We start from the raw sequence: 15,980 nt of genomic DNA on the forward strand, positions 1-15,980 counted from the left end.
AAGTGTCCTGTGGTCTGACGCGTCCACATTTCACACTGTTTTTGGAAATCATGGACGTCGTGTCCTCCGGGCCAAAGAGGAAAAGGACTGTCTGGATTGTTTTCAGCGCAAAGTTCAAAAGCCAGCATCTCTGATGGTGTGGGGGGCTGTTAGTGCCCATGGCAGGGGTAACCTGCACATCTGTGAAGGCCCCATTAATGCTGAAAGGTACATACAGGTTTTGGAGCAACATCTGCTGCCATCCAAGCAGCGTCTTTTTCAGGGACGTCCTGCTTATTTCAGCAAGACGATGCCGAGCCACATTCTGCACGTGTTACAACAGCGTGGCTTCGTAGTAAAAGAGTGCGGGTACTAGACTGGCCTGCCTGCAGTCCAGACCATCTCCCATTGAAAATGTGTGGCACGTTATGAAGCAAACATTAAATATCTTGTCTTTGTAGTGTGTTCAATTGAGTATAGGTTGAAAAGGATTTGCAAATCATCGTATTCTGTTTTAATTTATGTTTTACACAACGTCCCAACTTCATTGGAATTGGGGGGGTGTGTGTGTGGATGGATGGATGGATGGAATTTTTCTGTAATAAATTGCGCTGTAAGTTATTGCTTGTGTTTATTTGCTATGGGAAAGAAATGTTAACACACCCTCTCTAGTATATAATACGAAGCCCTTAAGGTGAAATATAAGGTTATTTTTTAATAAGGCATGGCCAGAGATTAATAAACTGGCACTGTGAGTTATTTAATCCCCACAAATTATTATTTTGAGGCCACAAATTAGTATATTGTGGCCATGTGGCACAAATTACTATATTGAGGCTGCAAATTACTATAATAAGGACGCAAATTACCATACTGAGGCCACGAGTTATGAGAAACTTCCTCAATATATTAACTTGGGGCCTCCTTACAGTAATTTGTGGCCACGTCATGAATTTCTGCATAGTTTCGAACAGAATTTAGACCATAGTACTTATTTACTGAATCTCATATTGGGATCATATCACACTGGGAAACAATAAAAACCAAAACTAGTTTTTCCCCAAATATGTTAACCTGTTGATTTAAAATGTGCAGAAATGCCTCGTTTTCTCAGTGCGTTTAATTATTTCTAACACATCCTTTACAGAAAATGAACATTACACCTACTTCTGAAAAGGCTCTCCTGGTCAAAATAAACAAAATAAATACTAATAAACATGAATGCAGTAAAAAATCACAAGAAATTTTTGGTTTCAAAAAAGTGATTGATGTTTCTGAGATGTTTAGAAGAACACAAGTTCTCGGTTCCTGGTTCTCCTGGACGCCTCCAGCCACCACATGGATCTATTAAATTCCATCACCAGCACACCTGGTTTTAGAAAAGTATTGATGAGGATCAGATGAGAACAACAAATAATACTGGACTTCATTGAGGAGCGGTTTGGAAATAATTAAGCAAACGCATTGATTGTATTAATTCCAACATTTACATTTCTCTGAGTAAAAAATGTTTACTGCCCAATTAAATAGATTTTTGCACTCTCTCTCTCCCTCTCCCTACATATATATATATATATATATATATATATATATATATATATATATATATATATATATATACATGCTGGGAACATTTAGAAGATATTCTGGTCGATGTTCAGATGATTGCATCACATATTTACTGTAATTCTCCCGTTCTACCACATTCTTCTGAAGGTGCTCTACTTGATTTAGACCTTCTGACTGGAGAGGCCACTAAAACTGATGTTTTTTGTTGTTGTTTTTCATGCTATTCTGCAATCTCTATAAACGAACACTGGCAGTAGAAGTCAGGTCGGGAAACTTCTGCCCTGCTAGATCTGCCCTGGACAACTGTAAGTGCTACTACTGTAAAATGGAAGCATAAAGGTCTAGCAACTCATCCTCAAAGCGGTAAACCATGCAAACTCACAGAGTTCCAGAGTTCCAAACTGCCTCCGGAAGCAACATCAGCAAAAGAATAGTGTGTCTGGAGCTTCATTTTATATATATGTATGTGTGTGTGTGTGTGTGTGTGTGTGTGTGTGGGTGTGTATTTGCTAGTTCAAAATTTGGCTGTGTACTTATAGTCAGTGTCAATGTTGGTGTGAAATATTGAATAAGACGCACATGGAAGCAGAAACAAAATATGGTACATATTGGTTTATTTGTTACATCAACTAATACTTTGCAAATTTGATATGTTATTTCATCAGAGTTTAAACAAAAAAAAAAACATATTTGACTTACTGATGAATAAATATCTTTGGCGTATTGAACTTTGGTGCATATTATAACACAACAGTGCAAAATATCAGATTAGCTCAGATATGTTTGATACGTGTCGTTACATCATATGATAAATGCAGTGAAAGTTTCAAAAATGCGGATATAAAAATAAGGTAATACTAAAAGAATTTTTAACTGTTGGATCACTGTAAAAACTAAAAAACAATAATAATAAGCTGTGCTCTCCCAGCTATGCTTTCCCAGTTTTGCAGCATTTGCGTATACAATCTTTACCCAAATGTAGGTTAAAGCAGCCCAGCAGAGTTTTTGCCCACCGACAAAATCACAGTTGGGCAGCTTTAAATTCCGTAAATTCTCCTCCACCTCTTTCCTGGTTGATCATTAGCAGATTCAGTGTGCCGTAGTGCGAGGCCCCCGAGTGCAGCAGGTTTTAATGTTGGGCTGTCTGGATCAGAGAAAGGTGGCAGGGTTTACACAGTATCTGTCCATCCAGCGGGTGGCAGCCGTGTTCATTCGGCTCCGGAGAGAGAAGCACACCGCACACCTGGAGAAGAAAAACAGACAATGCCGGAGACGATATAAAGGAGGAGATGGCAGGGCCGGTTTATGAGGAGCCTGGCCACTTCCTATTTCCCCCATTATATCGAAAACAAGACTGCTAAACAGCAGAGGGCGCCCATGAGTGAGTCCTTGATGAACGGGGGTGAATGGAGCGAAACGGCTGAAAACGAAAAGTTAAAACAGTTTCTAAAAACTCGCCGAGAATTAAGACTAATTAGGACGGATCCAGGCCGTTTCAAAGTGATGGCCCCTTCGTAAACAGCCTAGAAATGCAGCCTACATTCGGAATGATTTCAACGACGCCACAGATCTATCTATCCAGGCTTCCAGTTACCCACCGTTCACAGCACACGAAGGATGAGAAGGAAAACAAACAAACAAACAACAACAACAAAAACAGCACCAAGAAAACAATAGAAAACAAAGCCACCGGAGTTTGTCTTAAAATGTCCCTGAAGTCGTCTTCGTAGCCTTATATGGTGTAAAATGACTGATTAATTAAAGCCCTTGCCCATATATCTTATTTCCTTCAGTACTAGAAGAAGCAACAAACTCAATGTAACGCGCTCTCACGAGTTTCGCACCACAATTGCAAGAGGTGGGGCCTTTCTAGTGACATCACCATGCAGCCTGGTGGAGGAGTCTTCACGGGACAGTCCTACCAAGGACCCGCCCCACCTCGGCTGCAGCCCAGGATTAGGAATCGCGAGTTCTTGCTCTGTGTGGAGCACAGCCGTGCTGTCTTTTGGCTGAATAGTGTAACAGGTGGAGTAGTTTGTACTTTGTCCGCCACTATTTCGGGGTTTGAAAGGGGAAACGCGCCACGTCGCAATGAGCTTGCAAGTTCTGCTGCTGAAGTCGACAATAGTGTTCGCTCGACCCCTCGCCCCTCTGACGGCTCACCTAACACCTTCCCTTCAGCTAATAAAGTAACAGAACAGCCCTTGAGATTTTATACGGAGCAATTTTGGAGCATTTCTGTTGTTAAAATCACCGGAAACGGAGACACACCAGTTGGGCCCATTAATGTTTGAAAGTAGCACATACTATGTAGTGTAAATAGACAGTGCAAGATAGTGTGAGAATAAATAGTACATTTAAAAGAATAAAGAACTAAATGTGAATTTACACACATCCAGGCCTCACACTGACCTCACAGCGGTAGCAGTCTTCATGGAAAGAGCGTCCCAGACACTCCACCGTGTAGCTGTCTGTTCCGTCCTCTCGAGGGATTATCAGTTCTCCGCAGACGCTGCACTGAGGAGCGTACTTCCTACACAGCGACAGGACACTGATCTCAACATCTGACCTCACAGTAAAAGTAGTTAACCAGCCAGGACGTGTTTGGTGTCTAACGTCTCTTTAGCTTTAGGCTGGAGCTACAAGGCTAAAGTAGCTAATGAGTAACAGAGGCTTGCAGCCCAGCAGTTAGCATGGTGCACATTCACCTCAACCCGTGCAGAGTTACAGACACAGCTCAGCCTTCAGGATGGCTGCTGACGCTGTTTTTAGCTATGCTCGTGTAATTTTGTCCATGTTTTCATATAATACAGCAAAGCGCCGGTCCCGTCCATCCAAGCGTCCAGGAGACTTCAACAGGCCTCCTCACAATACTGGGTGTTTTCTGCTGGAAGCGCTTGTGTGAGTTACTTTCACTAAAACAGCAGCAATAACAGCAAAAGCTGATTAAAGACACACACACACACACACACACACACACACACACACACATATATATATATATATATATATATATATACACACACACGCACACAAATACACATACAAACACACATTCTAACACACACACACACACACACACACACACACACACACACAAATACACACACAAACACACATTCTACCACACACACACACACACACGCACACACACAAAAACAAGCCAGCAGCCTAACAGTGTCTTGTAAGCAAACGGTTTCATCATCTCCAGGTATACATAAAGGCATATATACCTTTTATTATTAGTTATGATTTTCATATCCATCATTTTCTCACTCTACTGACGTCAGCTGACCTTATCTTACCTTTCTTCCCTGAAGAGTTTATGTCCTTTATATTCAGCACTTTCAGCACATTCAACACGTCTTAAGGAGGAACTCTAGTTCTGTTGGCCAGCTAACAGACGGCATCGCCGTTACAGTGCTTACAGCGTAGCCTGCGGCCTGTACATACAGCGGATCTCACACGCCGTGTAAATAAATACTTTATACTTTACTTTAGTCCTCTCGTACTTTAACTTCTGTCTGGATTTATTTCTATTCTCAATTTTTCTGCGTAGTTCATGTGTAATTATATGTGTTGTTACTGAAACACTGCAGTTTCCCTCTGGGATCAATATTCTATCTCTCTGTCTATCTGTCTGTCTGTCTCTCCGTCTGTCTGTCTGTTTTGCGTAAAGTTGTGTCCGTCTGTATATGATGCAGCTGCATGATCTGATCTTGACCGCTTGGGACGTCCCGTACCTGTAATAGTCCTGCAGGCAGTACACCTCTCCCACCTCCCCTTGGGCGAATCTCTGCTCTCCGATTGGCTGCCTGCAGGTGGTGCAAACGAAGCAGGGCGGGTGATAGGCTCTCTCCAGCGCACGGATCACGTGATCCATAATGACCTCACCGCATGCCCAGCAGGGCTCCAGACTGGCCTGTGGGAGAACAGCAGCGGGAATGATTGCGACCGTGTTAATGACCATAACGGGAAGAAAAGCTCGCACTGAAACATTCCCACATCCACCTTTTCTGCCCCGCTGTTCGGTCAGTGTTATTTTGGTGATACGAATGTTTCCTGATGTTAGTACAGCTCTTTATAGAGGTTTATAATTGGTCTTCGGCTGTATGTCAGATCTAATGTCAATAATGAACACTGCCTCATTGTGTGTTGTAAGGTTCTCAGACCAGATGTACTGTTTGTGTGAAGGCGTTTTCAGTGGGGAACCTTCAGGGCCTTCTGGACCTTCAGAGAAGCCCTAATGATTTCTGCAAACTAAAAGTAAAAAATCTTTTCATTTACTTTTCTTTAATTCATTCATCAGGCTTGTTGTATTCAAACTCTCTGAATGTTGTAGTGATGCTCTAATTTCATTCTCAAGTTTATTAAAATCTTAAACCCTGTCGGATAACGATTGTTTTTGCTGTGGTATCTAGGCAGATACAGATGAGCCGAGCCGCTCTCCCATTGGTTAGGACTTCAGGAGCAGGACCGGAGGCCTTAAATGTTAGATTAACTACCAGCATATTTAAGAAGTGACAGAGGAATTAACCACAATTTTCCATCATCAACGTTCCATATAAGCTCAGAAGACTCGTGTAGGTTCTCTGGTGGTTCTGGATGGTAAATAAAGTGTCTATATCTGTGTTGTAGTCATGGCGACGCCTGGTTCCCATCACCACCACTGTAAAGAGAAACTAAGTCAGTAAGTTTCTCTAGAATGCATTTCACATTAAACCGCTGATTTGTTGTTTTACTCTCCGTGATCGAATTATGTGGAAATTTTTAAAAATTGGTGGCGTTTCACTGTAACTAACGCACTGGACACGGCTTGCCAGTTTGTGTGGGACATCCTGCCAAGACGTCAGCTCAGAGTTCAGTGACATTCAGCACAAAACGTTTCGGGTTTGGAACATATCTGTTTACTCTCAGGGTGCAACAGTGGCAAAGAGTGTCTGAAACGCACCATTTCACGCCAAACCACTCTTCCAAATTATGCTGAAATTTTAGAAATTTGGTGGAATTCCCCCTTAAGTTCAGTCTGAAGCTCCTACCTGGTAGCAGTCCTCACACAGCGGTATGCCGGCCTTGTTGTAGTACATTTTCCCAGCGAGGGGCGTGTGGCACTGCCTGCACTGGAAACAGCTGCTGTGGTACGTCCTGTTCAAGGCATCGATGGCGGGTTCTGTTAGAGCTACGGGCTTCCGGCAGAACCCACACACGTCTGAAACACACACACACACACACACACACACACACACACACACACACACACACACACACACACACACACACACAGACACGCACACACACAGACACGCACACGCACACACACACACACACACACACACTGGACAATTAGTCACATTCTTTATTGTCATACGTCAGATGTGTCACTGTGCAAAGAAATTCTTTACATATATATATATATATATAAACAAAAATATTTACATACATCTGGAAACTAACCTGAGAGAACAACCCGATTTTCAGCCACTGTCTTTGTGATGTCACAAAACCCAACTTATTTAGGCCACATACATTCCCCTATTTAGCCGGCCGCAGTTCAGCCTTGCCTATTCACGCTGAAGTCATAAGAAGTGCTTTGGTTTAGATTGCTTTTGAAAGAGACGCAACCAACCAGAACAGAGCTCATTTACATACATCAGTCTTAAAGGCACAGTAACAGAAACAGTTTAACTGTAAGGGCTAAAGAGAGGTTGGAAAGTGGCCACGAATAAATGGATCATGACTGTTTTTGGCACATAGGCTCTTATCAAGTGTTAAAGTGGACCTCAGGGCAAAATATAAAATACGAGAAAATGTAGGACGGGGGTCAGGCCTTTAAAGGACAGGCGGAAAACGATACGGTTTGAATGGACACATTTATTTGATCCACATCATTTGCATTTTCATAGTTTTATTCACAATCAGATTTGTGAGCCCATGTGATGAAAAGGACTACATTTAATGCTAAATGATATACAGCCATATTTAGCCACATACTCGACTGATTTGAAGGATTTCTTCAGAGAACATATGGACCAAAGAACATCGCCTACTTTTTGTAGTAACTGTGTGCATTTAATCTACTGAATCAGTTCAGTACATCAAAATATGAGTAGAGTACTGTATATATGGTGCATTACTGTGGACCGTGTTAAAGGTGGCTAAATAACAGAGCTGACAGTGGTTTGAGTTTGTGTTGACTGACCTGGTTTGATCTCCTCCTCACTGCTGATCAGTTCCCCAGGCGGCTCGTCCCGTCTCCCGTCAGCAGGGGGCAGTGTCTCCACAGGCCTGCCAGCCACAGAGACCTGGACAAGAGGTACAATGGCAGAATTATTAATGCATATCCTGGTAAACTGGCCAACACAAAACTACCAGTTCACTTATCATCACACTTCAGGGACTTAGAACTGGTTTACATCTACAGGAAATCTTCACAGTGGCTTAAAAACGCCAGGTGAACAATAAACAGCACAGACCTCAAAGCCAGCACTGCGAGCTGGGCTGCGAAGGTGGCTTGTCTTCTTTGTATATAAGAAGGACTGTTTATAGAGCTGTGTTGAAACAGCCTGCACCCTACATTTCATCCTCACAGTCAGAGCAAATGAGATATGCAGTAGAACAAAATACAACGGCTCGAACCTTTAAAACACTGTGGGTAAGACAGCTGTAGGTGCAGCTGTAGGCATGTTTGTAAAATCTGCCTTATTTGATTCATTTTGCTTGGTCTAATCGCTTCATCGATGTAGATGTTTTGAGTCTATTCACTTCAGGTGGAAAATTCAGGTCCAGAAAGTAAAAATCCCAGGATTTTGTTCCAATGGCCTGGCTTCTCTGGTCAGATCAAACCGCCAATGGAGCTGTCCAGGCAGTTGGAGAAAAAACCTGGGAAGGATTTTTACTTTCTGGACCTGAATTTTCCACCTCTGTTCACTTCTCGGCTCAATGACTTACTAAGGCATGGGAATGAGATCCTAATACATGGCCACGACTTAATAAGGTGTGGAAATGAGACAAGGCGTGGAAACAAGGTCAAGCCTTAATAAGCTATGGCCACGCATTAAGATCTTGTTCCCACACCTAACTAAGTCATGGCCACGATTTAATTATCTTGTTCCCACGCCTTACTAAGTTGTGGCCACGCATGCTTTTTATTTATACCGGATGTCACCAGTGGGGTTCTTTTTTTTCATGACACTCAGTTTTAGTATTTTACAAAAAAACATTTCGAATCATTTACACAATGTTTCCTGAGACTTTAACAACTCAACGGTTCGAGTTGAGCACATGCAGTTCCATGCAGGTGAATGTAATTGGTTTCTGTAATGAAGTAGGTTTTCGAGTAGCTGTACTTTAGTATTTTTGGTGTATCTGTACTGAAGTTTCTCCGTTCTGGACTTTTTCCTTTCACTCCACTACATTTCAGAGTCTAATATCCGACTTTTCCCTCCTACATTTTGAGAAATCTGTGGTTCCTTTTGGTTTCTGTGTGTATAAAAACGTCACATGTCAAAACGAAAGAAGCGCAAAGCCAGAGCACCAATCAGGGCCCAGCGGTCACTTTGTTTAGAGCTGGTTTTGACCTGTCGGTCATACCGACCCAGTGCAGCACGCGGTTCAACGTCAGCGCAGCAGCGTAAAACTTTGGGAGAGTCTGTTCAACATAAATGATGAACTAACCTAACTTTGTGTAAATAGAGCTCAATATAGAAATATGTCCACATATGCAGTCGAGACTGACGCAGCTTTTTTCTGAATTTCTACAAACACCGTTTCATTTTATAGTAAATGAGTTTGGGCTGGTTTATGTTTATGAACAGACGCCTACAGATCAACATAGTAAAGGAGCTCATCTGTGATCCTGAGTTTAAAGCCAGTTTTTATTCAACTTAAACTTGGAACTAAGTTGTAAATAAATCTGAAACTGAAACTTTGCTTGTGTGTAAAAAGTGATTTCAGAGCCACTCGGTTCTCCCTGATGGAAACTGTTTACCTTCAGTGTTTTGTGCTTCTGATCATTTTAATAGACGTCAGCGTCACTAATTAATGACGTTCTATTAAAAGACTGGTTTACCAAGAGAGACGCTGGAGGACTTTCACCTGAAATGAGTTCATGAAGCCAGTCTGGTTATAAAAATGATAACAGGACATCAGAGCCAGAATTCCTCTTTTAGTACTTTTACTTTATACTTAAGTACATTTGAAGGGAAATACTTTAGTACTTTTACTCCAGTGGAGGTCTAAAGGGAGGAACTTCTACTTTTACTGCAGGAATATTTTACCTTGGGGGTCTCGACTTTAACTCCAGTACATGGTTAGTGTACTTTGTCCAGCGCTGCCAAAAGCTCATAAACTCTGTCCCTGAGTCAGCAGGCTGTAGATAACCTGATGCTGCTTTTCCTTTGGATTAATACAGCCAGTGAGCCGCTACAGCATTGCACAATATCACTCACAGTGAGTAATAAAATAAGAAGAGTGTAGGGTTTCACTGGGACGGAGTTAAAGCCTGCCCGTCGAGGCATGCTGGAGGCCGGCCCGCTCTGCAGCGCTGCCTTTTCTTATCTGATCCACCCTAGAGACGTGTTTGTTTAACACCAGCTCAGCTAATCGGGGGCTTAGCTTCATGTGTTAACCCTTATATGACCAGGGCAGACCCCACTGTGGAGACACGCTTTGGCTGATTCTGACGCAGTTCTACAGATTTCTATAAATCACCATTAACAGATTCATTTTCAGTGTTCATTGTGCCTTCATTCATTCCAGCTTCCGTTCTTCTCAGGAGCCTCACTTTCAGCTCCTCAGAGAACCTGCAGGCCCGCCTCCAAAGTTCAGTCTGAGAAGCTGGTTGATGATTTCCTGAAGTGATCAAACCCATTCAGTGGTGTTGAGGTCTGGACTCTGGGGTCTTCAGTCCATCGTTCATCTTCTTTGTTTGATGTGTCCGTCTCCTTTTCTCAGTGAGGTTCTTCTTGATCAGCTACACGTCCTTTCAGACCCACAGCGCTGAGTGGTCTTCTCACAGTGGAAGGATTGACAGAAACACCTGTGGATGTTTTCAGATCTGAAGCAGCTTGATCTTCTCCTCTCTCTCAGAGATCAAAGTTTTCAGCGCTGTTTATCTGATGGAGGTGGTTTTGGGGTCGACCAGCTCTTCCAGGTGATTGTTAGGAGTCTCATTATCTCTGGAGCTTTTAATTAAATCAGGTTTTTGAACTTCAGTTTTGGAAACTCCTTATTTTTCTTTGTCTTTCTCTTTCCTTACAGAAGTACGTAATGGCTGTTTTGATTGGAAGTTTGTCTGAATGAAATCTAGAGAAAGGAAACTTTACAGGACAAGGAAAACAGTTCTTAATTTGGGATGGAAGTAAGTGGAGAAATTGACACAACATAAAGGTTAACAGTCTTGTTCAAATTACGCCAAAAAATGAAAAATACAAGGTTTTGTCCCGAATTTTTCATTTTTCAAATGAGTCGAGAGTGAGACCATGTTTCTAAATGAGATCTGCGATGTGTTGGTGGGTAGAACCTTTTTAAAGTTAAAGAACCTCCACACATGTAAAGGTTTCATTCCAGTTAAAGGTTTTTCTTAGAACATCTTGTCCAAGCCAAGAACCATTGACAAACCTTTCTTTTAAACAGTGTAATAACTTCAGTCTAATCTTTTGTCTTTAATATTTAGTGGGGATTAAAATAGTATTAAATATTTAATATCAATGAAACAAAAGTCCCTCTTTATACACCTTTAAGTGTGTGATTAGATGATGACCACCCTGTTTGTAATGCGAACCTGGTTGTAACAGCCCTGAGGGCAGCTCACCTCGCCTGTGGAGGCCGGTGGTCTGTGTTTGGGGTCAGCTGGAGGGCAGGCGGGGGTTGGGGTGGTGAATGGGTGGCGTGGGGGGGTAACTGGGTCATCACTCGCCTCTGAGTCCAAAGATGCAGGGGGAGGAGGGGGGAAAAACTCTTGAGAGGAAAAAAAACAAGCAACCCAGTACATCAGCCATTCTAGCTGAAAGTGCTGAAACACTGATCATGCACACATATGGAGTTCACAGCATCTAAGATATCTGATATGCTGTTCAGTCAGCATGACCTGATACTGACTGACCAGCTAAACCAGCACCAGACCAGCACAAGCCAGAATAGACCAGCTTGGACCAGCACGGAATGCTCTCCTTCGAGGGAAACGCAGATGTACACTGTGATTAATGAGTTGCTTCACCTTCCCGGCTGTTATCCTGCTTGTACTTGTTAGCTACATTAAACTAAAGGAGCAAACTTCAGGCACCGTCTTGGTGGACTGTCTGCGTTTGGGGTAAGGAGAAAGAAATGTGTACGTTGTAATTCACCAAAATCTTCCCCTTAAACAGAGGCATAGCCAGGAGGTGGCCAGAGGTGGTCATGCTTCATTCCAGGGCGGCACTGACCTCCTGGCTACACTTCTCCTTCGGACCACCCAGCTGTGGAAATTGAGACAGTCAGCGATCGTCGGTCAGCCATCACTGATAAAGAATTCATTATGTTTTATGGTGAAAATCTCCAATCAGGGCCGTTACCAGGCAGTTATGAGGCGCAATGATGCACATTAAAGTGATTTGATTTACTCTGTTCACACGCATCACTCCCTCGTGAACGACTAGAACATGTGACGTCAGCAGTTTTTGTCTTTCGGTTTATTTTCGGCAGTAGTTGTATTGATGTAATTTTTCTCTGTGCTAGCTTAGTGTTTTCTCTCCATGATGGGGGGATGTCTGGGATGAGCTGGCCACCAGGAGGTACCTGACAATTCCCAGTGGGCCGCTATGTGGGGGCTGCTGAGAGAGTGGGAAAAAGGAACAGCATAAAAATATTTGCCCAGCTGCACCGTTATTGTGAATGTAGTGCCGTATATAAATGAAGGGGAACACCTGGGACCAATGGCACGTGCCGGGCAAGTACTGGAGTGCACATATCTAGAAATGTTGGTTGCCCACTGTATCCTCAATGCGTGGCTAGAGTTAGCTAGCTGGCAAAGTTAGTTAATTCATTCTCCCTGTACACGAGGGTTACAGATGGCACATTAACTACCTCGCAAACTAGCTAACAGTGATGGAGTCACAGTGTCTCGATAGACAAACACTGGCAGTAGAGGGCTCGTGGCTCTCTCAGAGGATGCTGCCTCTGCCACAGGTCAGCTTGTGAAGTTTCTGTCCTGCTAGATCTGCCCCAGACAACTGTAAGTGCTATTATTGTGAAATGGAAGCGTCTAGGAGCAACAACAGCTCAGCCACGAAGAGGTAGAGCACGGAAACTCACAGAGTGGGCCGCTGAGTGCTGAAGTGCACAGTGTCTATCCTCTTTTAAATCATCAGTAAAGAGTTCCAAACAGCAACATCAGCAAAAGAACTGTGTATCAGGAGCTTCAGAAAATGGGTTTCCATGGCTGAGCAGCTGCACACCAGCCTAGGATCAAAATGCACAGTGCCAAGCATGGGGGGAACATATTCTGTGGAGTGACCAATCAGCTTCCCTATCTGTCAGTCAGATGGACGAGTCTGGGTTTGGTGAATGCCAGGAGAACGTTACCTGCCTCACTGCACTGTGCCAGCTGTAAAGTTTGGTGGAGGAGGGATGATGATATGGGCTGTTTTTCAGGGGTTGGTCTAGAACCCTTAGTTCCAGTGAAGGAAAACCTTAATACTCCAGCAGAAACAAGACATTTCAGACAAATTTACGCTACCAGCTTTGTGGGAACAGTTTGGGGAAGAGCCTTTCCTGTTCCAGCATGACGGAGCCCCAGTGACCAAATCAGCTCCATAAAGTCATGACTGGGTGAGTTTGGTGTGGAAGAACTTGAGCAACTCCCACAGAGTCCTCTTCTCAACCCCATCAAGTACCTTATGGATGAGCTAGAATGGAGAATGGCCCAGTGTCTGACCTCACAAATGCTCTTCTGGATGAACTCTTGTATAAAGCTTCCCAGAAGAGTGGAAGCTGTTGGAGCTGCAAAGGGGGACCAATTCCATATTAATGCCTATGGATTTAGAACGGGATTCACAAAAGCGCCTGTAGGTGTCCCAATACTTTTGTCCATATAGTGTTATTTATTTTCATGTTTTTTCATGTCTTTTTTTAAAGGAAGATTACAGAATAACATGAATTTAATCCTTTGAGTAATATGATATGATGAATTGTGCTTTATATTCCTACCTAGGCCTTGTTTACCTCCTGGGCTTCTATCCTGTTTGTGCTGCCGTGTGTCCGCCGGTCTGGATGGAGGGTCAGAGTGAGCGTAATAGGTCTCCAGTGCGGGTGACAGAGGGCCGGTCCTGGCCTGTGCTCGGAGAGGGCTGGCTGGGATGGGAGATCCGGTGCCTTCCTGAAATGCGCTGGAGGAAGCGGAGGGTCTCCGCTGAGTCCCGGTGGGGCTGAGGGGGATGGCAGTGTGCTGGAATTGGGGTGGAGGGGTCAGGATCTGTGGGGTTGGAGTGACTGTGGCTCTATAAGGGGAGGCTAGTGTGATGAACACTGAGGAGACCATCCTCTTCTGGGGGGCAGCCGAGGCCATAGTGCTGAAAATAAACAAAAATCAATAAAAATGAATTTCCTCACATTATAACAAAACTTCCGTCTCTGAAACAGCAGCTGTCCAGGAAGGAGAAACCGTCCAAAACTTTAATGGATGAATGTAAGAAGAATTTACTCCATCTCTATTCCAGTGGGCCAGACAGTGTTAATGACAGCTGGAGTTTTCAAACTGGAAAAAAAGGAAAAAGGCAGAATAACAGCCGTCATAACCAATTAGCTTCACTGGATATTTCATAGTAGTTGCTCAATTCATAGTAGATACTGAATAATTCATAATTGATACTGAATAATTCATAATTGATACTGAATAATTCATAGTAAATAATGAGTAATTCATAGTAAATACTGAATAATTCATAGTAAATACTGAATAATTCATAGTAGATACTGAATAATTCATAGTAAATACTGAATAATTCATAGTAAATACTGAGTAATTCATAGTAGATACTGAATAATTCATAGTAAATACTGAATAATTCATAGTAAATACTGAATAATTCATAGTAGTTACTGAATAATTCATAGTAGATACTGAATAATTCATAGTAGTTACTGAATAATTCATAGTAAATACTGAATAATTCATAGTGGATACTGAATAATTCATAGTAGATAGTAAATAATTTATATTAGACATTGAATCATTCATAGTAAACCTCTCAGAACAAACCCCAGTTTGCTGTTAAGCAAAGAATTTTCCATCAACAGAACTGAATTGATTTACCTTATTGATTTATTGATCAACTGTATTGATTTAAGGAGCGCAGCACATCTGTTGATGCAAATAAGCCACTGAGCTAGCAGCTGCAGCTGAATGGCTGAGTGTCTGTGTGTGTGTGTGTTTGTGTGTGTGTGTGTGTGCGCGTGCGTGTGTGTGTGTGTGTGTGTGCGCGTGTGTGCGCGCGCGTGTGTGTGTGTGTGTGTCTGTGTGTGTAGGGGGGTTGTGTGGGTGGGGGCTGTGGTTTTATTACTCAGCTGTGTTGTGCCGATTAGAGTGGACTAGCAGGCCCAGAGAAACTCAGCCACTGCAGAGCTGCTATATTTGCACATTTAGCTGCTTTATCACTGATACCAGCCTGTGGGATGTTGCATAGTCAAAAAAACAGTTGAGGAAGCTTTTGTAAAGCCTGAATTTGTCTGTGTTTGTGTCCGTTTTCAAGCTTGGTCTCCAACACTAAACACTACAAAGGGTCTAGTACATCTTCCAAAACTGAAACGGCTCAAAACTTATGAAGTGAATAAATACCTCAGACAGGGTAGGCAGCACAGAGTGACAGCTATAAGGTTTTTGATGAATTATTAGTTGTTATTATTCAAATGTTGCTAAAACTAACCTTTTAACTAAATCACATCCTTTTTAAAACAAAAGCCAACAACCTTTCTGAAGAAATCGCTGCACTCACTGCTTTAAAGCTCCACAGATTCCATCAAGTCAAGTCAGGAGCCTCTCCTTCTTGCAAATGAACAGCATTTGTTTACAGCGTTTAATTCCAGAGGAATTACAAGCTTGTTTACAAGCCCCATATAGTGAGGCCACATGTGGACACTACTTCCTGTGACGATGTCACAACTTGCCATATGGCTGGCAGCAACTGCAAACATGAGAACGACAAACAACACAGTGATGCATACTGAACCTTCAACGCGTTCTCCTGTAGCCGAGCCCCTGAAACACACAGTACGCAATGAGAGCTAAAGCTAATGATGCTGCTGTTGAGGTTGGTATTACTCAACGTTCACTGGCCACTTTATCAGAAACCCTTCCCTTGTGCTTCCACTCACAGACCACTTTATTGGAAACACCTACCTTGTTCTTCTGCTCACTGGCCACTTTATTAGAAACAACTACCTTGTAGCCCCACTGACTG

General features: G+C 42.8%; 1 protein-coding gene and 1 long non-coding RNA gene across 3 annotated transcripts in view; one reads left to right on the plus strand and one right to left on the minus strand.

Annotated features, from left to right (window-relative positions):
* Positions 1–2,145: 2,145 nt before the first annotated feature.
* The window catches only part of fblim1 (filamin binding LIM protein 1), a 16,487-nt gene continuing 2,652 nt past the window's right edge, over positions 2,146–15,980 (minus strand). Inside the window, exons 2-8 of one of the 2 annotated variants that reach the window (XM_017687880.2) lie at positions 13,747–14,093; positions 11,360–11,505; positions 7,748–7,850; positions 6,588–6,757; positions 5,292–5,470; positions 3,961–4,081; positions 2,146–2,791 (exon numbers count right to left, since the gene is read on the minus strand). In XM_017687880.2, coding sequence (XP_017543369.1) covers positions 2,678–2,791; positions 3,961–4,081; positions 5,292–5,470; positions 6,588–6,757; positions 7,748–7,850; positions 11,360–11,505; positions 13,747–14,089 — 1,176 coding nt within the window. In that variant the 5' untranslated portion in view covers positions 14,090–14,093 and the 3' untranslated portion in view covers positions 2,146–2,677. Of the gene's footprint in view, positions 2,792–3,960; positions 4,082–5,291; positions 5,471–6,587; positions 6,758–7,747; positions 7,851–11,359; positions 11,506–13,731; positions 14,094–15,980 lie in introns of both variants that reach the window. The other variant, XM_017687879.2, reaches the window with a different exon arrangement.
* On the plus strand, positions 5,472–6,067 carry LOC108414950. The gene is made up of 3 exons (XR_001856943.2): positions 5,472–5,579; positions 5,711–5,814; positions 5,970–6,067. It is a non-coding gene; the product is annotated as an uncharacterized LOC108414950 (long non-coding RNA).

This window comes from Pygocentrus nattereri, chromosome 21, assembly GCF_015220715.1.
Source record: "Pygocentrus nattereri isolate fPygNat1 chromosome 21, fPygNat1.pri, whole genome shotgun sequence".
NCBI lineage: Eukaryota > Metazoa > Chordata > Actinopteri > Characiformes > Serrasalmidae > Pygocentrus > Pygocentrus nattereri.